The sequence below is a fragment of the Vigna umbellata genome, chromosome 2, assembly GCF_029865625.1.
Source record: "Vigna umbellata cultivar VRB3 chromosome 2, Vumbellata_1.0, whole genome shotgun sequence".
NCBI lineage: Eukaryota > Viridiplantae > Streptophyta > Magnoliopsida > Fabales > Fabaceae > Vigna > Vigna umbellata.
In genome coordinates, this window is record NC_142166.1 from 20,803,062 (window position 1) to 20,814,431 (window position 11,370).

An 11,370-nucleotide genomic window follows, 5' to 3' on the forward strand; every position below is an offset into this window, starting at 1 on the left:
AAAATCAGACTTTGTTATGTCCAATTTGTGCAGAAAAATACCCCAACAATCCCCCAAAAACACTAGTTTTGACTAGTTAGCTCTCAAATTTGGTATCACCACAGATTTAACATTTCTCTTATTCCAGTACTGTTTAGTGCATTTTATTATCTTTCTTTAATGATGTCTGAACCCCGAATTACCCCATTCCATGCACATTTTAGCCTACCTAGACTTAAGAATTTTTTAGGTTATTGTTTAGGAAGCCATTTGATACGGCACGTGTCCTACTATGGAGACGTGTATTAACCATTGGCTAATTGTTTTGTAATCGATTTATGTACAGAACATGGATGATGCTCAACCAAATCGTTCATGGATGTACGATAGGTGTCATAGAGGAAGAGGTGCTTTGAAAGAGTCTTTTGTATTGGGTGTTGAAGAGTTTATAAGTAAAGCTTGTGAACAAGAACGTTATCGTAGAGACGGGGGTCTTCGATGTCCATGTTTAAAGTGCGGTTGTACAAAAATTCTGCACGAAAGAGTTGTAAAGGTTCACCTTTACAAGAACGGTTTCAAGCCTAATTATTTCATTTGGGAGGATCATGGGGAAAGATTGCCAGAAGATCATGTACAGAATCATGAAAGTTCGATGGCTGTAGAGACGGAAGGTGGTCAAATTAACCAATTTCAAACAATGGAAGACATGGTGCATGATGCTCTTAGGCAAAATGAGTCGTGCCAAGCATCTACTTCTAATAACATTGAAGAGGCTCCAAATGAAGAAACACAAAGGTTTTTTAATTTCTTGTTGGATGCAAACCAGCCGTTGTATGAAGGAGCATCAAACTCGAAATTATCGATGTGTGTCAGACTATTAGCTTGCAAGTCAAATTGGAATATTCCTAACCAATGCATAGATTTTATTGCAAAAATGGTTATGGATGCAACACCCATCAAATCAGGTTTGCCTAAAACATACTACGATGCAAAAAAGTGTGTATCAAAGTTGGGATTACAATCGCAGAGGATTGATTGTTGCGTGGATGGTTGCATGCTCTTCTATGATAATGAATATGGTAAGAATGATGGCGCATTGCTTGAATGCAAATTTTGTGGAAAGCCAAGATATCAACCACGTAACACGGGAGCAACTACTAGCAAACAAGTTCCTATGAAATCAATGTTCTATTTGCCATTAATTCCCAGACTACAAAGAATGTATGCCTCAACACAAACTGCAGGACAAATGACATGGCACTATCAGAACATGTCGACGAATGGTGTTTTGCGTCATCCATGCGATGGAGAGGCTTGGAAGCACTTTGATAGAGTATATCCTGACTTTGGTATCGAGCCACGCAACGTTCGACTCGGTTTATGCTCTGACGGTTTTAACCCATATGTACAGGCATCAAATATACCATATTCATGTTGGCCAGTTATTGTCACTCCTTATAATCTTCCTCCAGAAATGTGCATGTCTAAACCTTACATGTTCTTAACATGTCTCATTCCTGGGCCATTCAATCCAAAGGTTGGCATAGATGTGTACTTAGAGCCCTTGATAGACGAATTGAAGAAGCTGTGGACGGGTGTGATAACATATGATATTTCAAGGAAACAAAACTTTATTTTGAGGGCCATGCTCATGTGGACAATTAATGATTTTCCTGCTTATGGTATGTTGTCCGGCTGGAGCACTCATGGTAAACTGGCATGCCCACATTGCATGGAGCATACAAAGGCTTTTAGATTATATCATGGGGCAAAAAATTCGTGGTTTGACTCCCATCGGAGGTTTTTACCGAATGACCATGCCTTTAGGAGGAATAGGAATGCTTTCAAGAAGGGGGAAGTGGAGATGGATGACGCACCACCATATCTTACGGGAGCAGAAGTTTGGAATAGAATCAATGGTTATCCTAAAATAACTGAAAATGGTGCACCAAGAATTGATGGATACGGTGAGTGGCATAATTGGACAAAAAAAAGCATCTTTTGGGATCTACCCTATTGGAAGGATAATTTGTTAAGACATAATCTTGATTTCATGCACATTGAAAAAAATTTCTTTGACAACATCTTTAATACTGTGATGAATGTTGTGGGGAAGACAAAAGACAATGAGAAGGCAAGAATGGATATAGCTTTGTACTGTAGACGAAAAGATTTGGAGCTAAAAAGGCATACCAATGGAAACATGTATAAGCCAAAAGCAAATTATACACTTTCAGCAGATCAAACAAAAGAAGTCTGTCATTGGGTAAAAGCTCTTAGGATGCCTGATGGATATTCTTCTAATTTGTCAAGGTGTGTTGATGTGAATAGGGGAAAACTCATTGGGATGAAAAGCCATGACTGCCATGTGTTTATGGAATGCTTACTTCCTATTGCGTTTAGTTCTTTACCGTCTCATGTTCTCAATCCCATTACAGAGATAAGTCATTTCTTTAGAGATTTGTGTTGTACTACATTGAACAAGGATGACCTAGCGAAGATGGAAGAAAACATTCCTCTCATTCTGTGCAAGATGGAGAGAATATTTCCTCCTTCATTCTTTGATTCTATGGAACATCTCCCTATCCATCTTCCATATGAGGCACGACTTGGTGGACCAGTCCACTATAGGTGGATGTACCCATTTGAAAGGTGACAATATGACATCTTATCGTTCAATTTACTAGGCATAATTCAAAAATCCTAACATATCAGTTTCAAATTTGTAGGTTCATGGGATATGCTAAACGTTCAGTAAAGAATAAAGCTAGGGTTGAAGGATCTATTTGCGCATCATACTTGCACAGAGAAACAACTCATTTTTGTTCCCACTATTTCAAACACTTCATGTTAACACCACAAAGCAGTAGAAATGAAGTAGACATTCAAATAGAAAGCCTAACGACAACATTATCAGTGTTTGACCAACCTAGCCGTCATTCTGGGAGGGAATCAACACATTGGCTAAGTGATGAAGAATTGAGATCAGCTCATGTTCATGTAATGATCAATTGCAATGAAGTTGAACCTTACCTTCAGTAAGCCTCCAAAATCAATTATATTACCCATCGGAGGTTTTTTCATTTGATTACATGCATTGTCTTTGATCTAATCTCGTCATACATGTCAACAGGTCATTCTTACATACCTATCAACTATCTGAGTCAAACAGTTCGACATACATACATGCTAATTTCCCATTGTGGTTCAGGCAAAAAGTACGACTTCCTATCATTCTAACACATTCATTTCTTCCTTAATTCTTTAATCATTACATTGTTCAATAGGTTGATATCCTGAATGGTTGTAGGTTCATAACGATCCTTTAAGTGTGAGGAACCAACATCTTAGAGATTTATCACTTGGTCCTTTAAGGTGTGTAAAGGAATGGCATACATTCTTTGCTAATGGATACAAATTTCATACCCATGCATGGAGTCAGGGCAAGAAGACAATAAATAGTGGGGTTCATGTTAAAGGGCTAACAGAAGGAGGTCAAGATGATTTCTATGGTGTCATTAAACACATTTATGAGTTGGAATACAATTCAACAACCACAGAAAAGAAAATTGTATTATTTTATTGTGATTGGTTTGATCCATCGAGAGTAGGTACAAGAGTGGATTCAAAGTATGGCATTGTGGATATTCGAATGGATAAAAGATATGTGTTGTTTGATCCTTTTATAATTGCACATAATGTACAACAAGTGTATTATGTACCATATCCTACATCACGCACGGACAAACGAGGTTGGTGTGTTGCGATAAAAACGAAGCCTAGAGGTCGCATTGATTCGAATGATGTAGAAGCCGATGTGCCATACCAAGTGGAGGAAATGTCACATGTTAATGACGTCATTGATGTTGAAGAAGTAGTCCGATTACAAGATGTAGACGCTGGTCTTGAAGAAGTGAACCCTAACAATATTTCATCATTTCAAGGGCAGATAGATGAAGAAACAACGGAATCAGAAGAATGCAATGCAGAGGAACAGGGTGAAGATGACAATGAAGATGAATTTCATAGTTCTAGCACTGAATAGAGTTAGGGTGTGTTCCTCCTTATTTTTGTTGCATTTATAATGTTGTCCACAATCTTAAGTTCTTATGAATGTAAGTCTTAACATTAAACATTTACTAATAGAGTTTTATTGCAAATACCTCAGTTTTATTGCAAAAACCTCAGTCTTAACATTAAACGAAATTGGTATAGTGAAAATGAAATTACAGCAACATGAAACAATAAAAACAATTCTGGAACAGAAAACAGAAAATACAGAAAAACGAAAATACAGAAAACAGAAAAAATTCAAATATGGAAACAAAATTAAAATTACAGCAACAAAATACAACAAACTAAAATACAGAATGTTGGTAGCTGCTGCAGTAGAGTGATTAACAACAGATGAATTTAACTTCTTTCTTGCATGTTGGAATTTCTGGTGAATAGTTTAGATGGGATCTGATTTTTACCATTTTTTGCCCTCAAAACGTTCAGTAAGGGTGTCTTTTGGTGGAGTGGAGGGGAAGGATGGAGAAGGAGGGGGAAGAATTTAGAGCGTTTGATAGAGGGAAAGGAGAAAAGAAATGAATTCGGGGACCACTATATTATTTGTTGCATACATCTATTCACCCCCTCTATCTCTTCCTATTTTCTATCAAAATATAGAACTTTCAAAAGGTTATGTCTCTATTTCTCTCCCATTTCTACTCTATCAAATCACTGAACATTCAATTTTATCTTTTACTTATTTCTCTCTTTTTCAACTTGTTTTTGTCCTATTTCCATTCGCTCTATTTCTCTTTTCAGAAACCAAACACAATATAAACAATTAAAGTTAGTCGAGTATCACCTTCTATAGTGTTCTTAAGAAGTTATAATCTCTGAAATGTCTATGAATCCAACATATTTTAGTACTTTTGGGTTTCCTTTTTGGGGCTGTGGTTGATTTTCATTCAGTGCCTCCTTGTAAATCATGTTTTATGGTATTTTCGAAGAAGAGGAGGGTGGGGATGAGGAACCTTCCAGTGAAATGATAAATAAAACGAAAAAGAACATTAAATTTCGAGTGCCATCAAATTACTTTATGTTCATCAAATTACTTTATGTTCATCATGAATAGTTTCCAGCCAAGAGTAAGTGTGCCCCCTTTTTTTTTACCTTTTGTTGACTTGCCAATGTTGCAAACCGTGTGGAATGTGGCCAGCTGGAAACTCCTTAATTTTGTTGAGCTTTGCCAAGTCATCCTTTCAACAAAAATCCGTGAGAAGCTCTTGTAATGGTGGCCCCCTTTTTCTACTTTGTTGTCTCCCATTAAGAGAAACAAACCTCCCATTTTGTGTGAAATTGCCGTGAGTGTTGGTTGTTCACGTGGCCCCCTCTTTCATTTTTTCATTTCAATTCTATGTGCTTTGGTGTTTGCCAAGAAAACCAAGAGTTGCCTTCCAGTGTGGTCCTAGGCCGTGTGGTGTATGTTGGCAAGCCAATTTTTCTTCTACAACAATAGATGGCATCGTAAACAGAAGTAGCACTAAATGACCAATTTAACAGTTCCATTTTCTAATTACCATTCTTGATCATTTTTCTATTAATAACAACTTTATAATATCATGTTAGTAGTTAGAATTCTTTTTTATTTGTCTCAGATCCTTCACGTGGAGAAGTCAACTCAGTTTCCAACTAATCCAAATTAAAGCCAGTGGACTCACAAGCTATACTACCACTTACTCTCTTTACAACACTTAGTCACCCCCAAAAGTTCATTTAAGAAAAACAATCTTGTTATCTTACCACTTGGATTAAGTTATATACTTCTCCATTTTCTTTGAGAAATAAATTTAACTATCATGGCAGCAAAAATAATCAATTGGGTAACCTCAAAGGTAATAAAAGCCCAAGACTTGAGTTTCAGTGTTTAGCATTTGAGTTAATCCAAAGTATTAGTTTCCTGTCAATTGCCAAAGATGTCTATTAGTTACTTGTCAATCTGAACTTAGAGATTCTAAGTTGAATTTCAATTTGGCTGGTTATTCGGATATGTCTCTTTTTGGTGGTTGAGAATATTAATCGTACATAAATAAATCTCACATAACTAATTCCAAATCTTGCTGAAACTTTCTTGGCAAATACTTTACCTGCGAAAACTATTGTGAAAAACTATTCACGTGATTCCATATGTTCTACCAAGTTCCACACATCACAATCACAATATTATATTATGTTGCTGAAAAATTCTTGCCAAATACCTTTATCACAATCACAATATTATATTATCTCACAAGTTGGTTACATAATAGATTTTTATTGCATTTATCTTTGATTGTACTATTTCTAAATTTTCTTTTCTTCTATTGTATAAAAATATATATTATGTTCAAGAATATGGCATCAGGTCCTTCTGGCCCTCCTATTCCACCTTCAGGAAATTCTGATAAGGGCAAGGGGAAGAAATCTTACGTAGTGAAGTTGATGACACGTTTCAATAATGAAATTGGTTCAACCAGTCAACCAACTACACCTACCTCTACCTCTACTGGTAGATCTGTTCCACCTCCATTAGTTGTTCCTGCCTTCACTCCCACTCCACATCAAGTTCCTACATCTTCACCTACCTCTATTGGTACATCTCTTCCACCTCCAATACAAGTGCCTGGCTTGACACCCACTCCATACCAAGTGCCTCCTTATCTTCAGGCTTCACTCTCTCCTAATGTTGGTTCTAACCCATCAACTCCCAGAAATATTGCAGCATCACCTGGTATAGAGGATGCAGATCCACATTCTAGTTCAGCCGCCAATAACATGGAAGAATGTTCCAATAGTCATCCAATGATTACACCCGTTGGAGGAGGGTAAAAAAAAAATAACTCAATTAATATATACACAATTCATTGTTGTATTATTGTAATGTTTGAGTTTAATTTTGTTTTAGGTTTTATCCTACAAAAACTGCATCCAAGGCAATCACAGCAACCATCAAGGAACAGCTTGATGAGCCATGGCTAACATGGGGTGCAATCCCTAAGTCAACCAGAGATGTCTTCTTCGAACGTTTTAAGGTAAACACTTTTCATTCCTAATCCTGTTGTTACAAGTCAATAGTTGGTGTCCTGCATTTAATTTATACTTTGAACTTCTTTACTTATTCAAACCTATTATTTCTAATATAACAACAGAGAAAGGTTTCATGGAAGCCTGAAGATGAGGAAAAGGTCAAAAAAAATTATCACACCAAGGCATCTCATAGACTCTCAGAGATGTATAAAAAAGCTAGAACTCTAGGAAAAAGACCTGATTGGCTGGGGGACGATACTTGGAATGCTCTTTTGGAAAAGTGGAACATGCCACTTTATAGACAAAAGTGTGAAACGGCAAAGAAGAATCGGACATCTGAAAAGGGTGGATGTTTGCACACTGGAGGATCTATAAGCGTGCATGAGCATGCTATTCGTTTGGTATATAACTTGTACATTTTTTTTCTTATATTTGTAATCATAAACTTTACAAATATTTATTAACAACTCCTTTTGTTTGCAGTCACAAGAGCTTGGTCGGTCTGTGCATGTTGATGAAATATTTCAGCAGACACATATTCGTCAATCAACGGGAGAATTTGTGGACGAAAGGTCTAGGCGGACCCATGTAAGTTTGTACTAACTCTATCACATTATAAATTTTTGTTTTTTAAACCTCATGTGTAATGATAATATTTATTCATTTAACAGGAACAATTTGTTGCAAAATTTTCTCAAATTAGATCTGAGACTGCATCTGTTGGTGTCTCAACATCTTCTCCTCTAGACCCTGCGGAGGAGGAAAGATTGAGAAACCGATGTTGGTTAGAGGCTGCTGGTGGAAAATACAAGGGACGCGTATACGGCATTGGAAATGTCACTTCCCAAGATGACTGTGTTGATAGTTACATCCAACAGACACAAGCATCTTCTACTGCTCAACCTCAAAATTCAGAAGAAATTGTTAACCTGAAATCGCAGTTAGAACAATATGGTCAGCAGCTTCAAAAGTTTGAAGGCTTTATTGGCGTCCTCCTGCCATTCCTTCCGCCTTCAGCAACCGCGGCTGCACAACAATTTTTAAACCTTCAAAATCCTCAGGTTCAAAATGACGTACCCAATACAGTCCAACCAGAACAGCAACCTCCAGAACAGCAACCACCACACCAGCAACCACCACATGAACAACCAGAAGATGGAAATGATGATTACATGCATTATTAGGAATTTTATAGAACTTATTTCCATTACTGTTGAACTTATTTAGTTACATAACTACAATCTGTTTATGAACTTACCAAATGTTGCAGTTATAATTACATTATATAATATTTATGTATTCATATACAATGTTTTCTTTGTGGATTAAGTGTATATGAAAACCTTATTAAATTTATATGTCAATGTGCAATGTATAATGTCCAGGTCTGCTTGTATATTGTGCATGGAGAACTGCTATATACAGACAATTTATTTAGCTCTTGTTAAACCATTATATACGGAAAAATCCGTATATAATTTCCGTATATAAGTTATATACGGATTTATCCGTATATAAGCTATATACGGAAATATCCGTATATAACTTATATACGGAAATTATATACGGATATATCCGTATATAACTTATATACGGAAAAATCCGTATATAATTTCCGTATATAAGTTATATACGGATAAATCCGTATATAATTTCCGTATATAAGTTATATACGGATAAATCCGTATGTAAACTTAGCTACGATGGTATTATATACGGATTTTTGTCCGTATGTAATCCGTATATAAACACAGATTATATACGGATTTTTGGTCTTATATACGGATTTTTGTTGTATGTAATACGCTTTTTTCTTGTAGTGAAAAGGGTGTTTTTAATATCAAAATTAAGCATAAAAGTAACAGTTTTTCAACTGTTATCAGTCACGTGATCCAAACCGTTGATCGTGGCCAATTTTAACAGTGACGATAAGCTGATGATTTCCCAGATTTTTGGTATAAATAGGTGGGGGATTCCCTGTCATTTTCATTGATTTCTTTCCACTTGCTCTACATACCCTGCGGTCTTCTTCATTTTTTCAGGTAATAATAATAATGAGCATCGTTCAGCTTAGTTCGTCTAAGGAGTCGTCGGGTAGAGGTGGCTGGGAGTTTGCAGGTGGAGGTGGCTGGGAGTTTTCACGTGGAGGTGGCCGACCTTCGTCTCCAAGCTCTATGTTTTCTTCTTACTTCGAGACAACCGAGCAGGTAAGCAGCTCGGACGCTAAGTTCCCCACTTTTGTTGGTGAGAGGGCTATTTCAGGGATAGCCATTGGTCTCTACGTGGGGGGAGTAGACGTGGATGATGAGGGAGAAGTTTCGGTGGACAGTTTACTAGTCATTCATGCTTATGAATCGGCGTCTCACGAGGTGGGGTCATATACATCATGCTTCCAAAAGAAGAAAGATTTGGAATGGTGGTTCGATCGGTCATGTGTTGTACGATGGGGAGGATGCAACATTGATTCAATTGGCCATTAGTAAAGGGAACAAACGAGTTTATCATGGGAAGGGAGAATTGTTGAAGACTTTTTCTTCATGTATACTTACCTCTTTTCCCAAATGTTTGTCTGAGTCCCTTTCACTACCTTCCAATCAGATGTCCTACAAGAGCTGAATGTCACTCTCACCCAACTACATCCAAATGATTGGGCATGCATTCAAGCTTTCATGGTGGTGTGTTCTGCCTTAGGGATAGCCTCCACGACCCTCCCCCTTTTTCTTCACTATTATCACATCCGTCTGATTGCTAAGCAAGGTTGGGTGTCGCTTGTTTCTGTTGAAAAGAAGTGGTTGTTCAAACCTTATTCTGACTCTTTTAAAGGATTTAAGACAAAAGTATTTCAAGGTCGTAATAAGGGAATCCGGTCGGTCGAAGTTTGTGGATGAGGCGGGCTTCCCTTTGTTCCCCTTTTATTAGACCAGGGATCCTCACAAGATAGTGTCATGGCCGCTCGATTCCATGACCTCAAATGAGGTCGAGGCCGTTAGGATTATTAATGGTCTACCCCGTCGCTTCTTTGCTCGTGACCTCATTGAATGCCTCAGTCATTAGGAATTCGACGAACAAGCGTTTGGTACAGTATTTTCCTTTTATTGTTTTACTTTGTGGTTTGGTCTTAACTTGGCTAAATTTTGTGTGTTCCTTTCAGACATCATGTTCGTACCTACTCCGAGAAGAACAACTTCTTTGCTTCGAGGAAGAAAATGAGTAGCTTGCCATCAAAGGTTTAAGACCCTCGATCGACCTCCTCTAGCTAGGTGCTTCAATCATTAAAGATTCGTTTGGCCCCTTTTACAACGACGATACGGGTAGAAGTGCCCTAGTCCGCCCTTTTTGGTGGACTTGGAGTAGCCTTCGGCAGTGGCAGCCACTATTGTCGTCCCTCCTCTAGAGAAGAAGAAGCGACCTCATAAAGAAGGAGAGAGGTCCTCCTCAAAGAGGACTAGGCATGAAGGTAGCACCCCCCGGTCGCTATTGAGCGGCATATTCGGGACAAATATTCACATTGGCCAAAAGACCAATTTTCACGTGAACTTAGCCGAATGTGCGGTCAGCGAACAAATATTTTAGATGGACATCAATAACGTCGCTTTTGAGCTCTCATTCCAGGCAGCCATGTGGAATTGGTACTTGTGTGAATTTGCTGATAGGAGGGGTGCTGAGGAGGTACAAGCGGAGTTGACCGAGGAGAGGAAGGCTTTTGCTGAAGTTTATGCCTGTTTGGAGGCACTGACACCATGAGGGGTGTGGGAAGCAACAAGTTGACCTTCAAATGAAGCTAGATGAAGCTCGTTGGGACTTAAAGGAGGCAGTTGAGAAAGCCCGGGTCACCCAGCTGAAGTGTGACCGGATAATCGAGGAATACAAGAAGTTGAAGGGCAAGATGGACGAGTTGACTAAGAAGGAATATGAGCTACTCACCGAGAGGGCCGAACTAAGCATTCAGAACTAGGGCCTCACCGATAAACTAGCGAAGTGGGACGTAGAGTTAAAGGATTTAAACGAGTCCGTTGTGACTGAGCATGAGGAAGGCTTCAACAAGGCTCTTCGCCAGGTGGTGCTTCTTTTGGGGGTCGGCCTGGGGCGAAGGGCTTTGATATTGTGAAAGACATGCATGAGGGAAACTTGATCCCTCTTGGAGAAATGTCAGGCAACTTCGGTTTGGATGACCTCGAGGCCGGTGAGGGGGCAGATGGGCAGGATGAGGTTGCGGTGGAAGTTGAAGGCGATGGGGAGGCCGATACCGCATAGTTTGCTTTAATTTTTGAGGGGATTTTTTGTTATCATTAGTTTAAGTTTTACTTTTACTTATTTTTTGGACAAGACCGGGCG

General features: G+C 38.4%; 2 protein-coding genes across 2 annotated transcripts; both read left to right on the top strand.

Moving 5' to 3' along the window:
- The first annotated feature begins 284 nt into the window (after window positions 1–284).
- LOC148203588 (uncharacterized) lies at window positions 285–4,066 on the top strand. Its single transcript, XM_088107883.1, has 4 exons — window positions 285–2,631; window positions 2,709–3,017; window positions 3,113–3,197; window positions 3,290–4,066. Exons 1-4 carry the CDS (start codon window positions 329–331, stop codon window positions 4,022–4,024), a joined length of 3,432 nt encoding a protein of 1,143 aa, XP_087964009.1. The 5' UTR covers window positions 285–328; the 3' UTR covers window positions 4,025–4,066.
- Window positions 4,067–6,283: 2,217 nt separating this feature from the next.
- LOC148203589 (uncharacterized) lies at window positions 6,284–8,256 on the top strand. The gene is made up of 5 exons (XM_088107884.1): window positions 6,284–6,833; window positions 6,914–7,040; window positions 7,158–7,436; window positions 7,519–7,623; window positions 7,707–8,256. The coding sequence occupies exons 1-5, from the start codon at window positions 6,352–6,354 to the stop codon at window positions 8,217–8,219; spliced, it is 1,506 nt and encodes a 501-aa protein (XP_087964010.1). The 5' UTR covers window positions 6,284–6,351; the 3' UTR covers window positions 8,220–8,256.
- The last annotated feature ends 3,114 nt before the right edge of the window (window positions 8,257–11,370 follow it).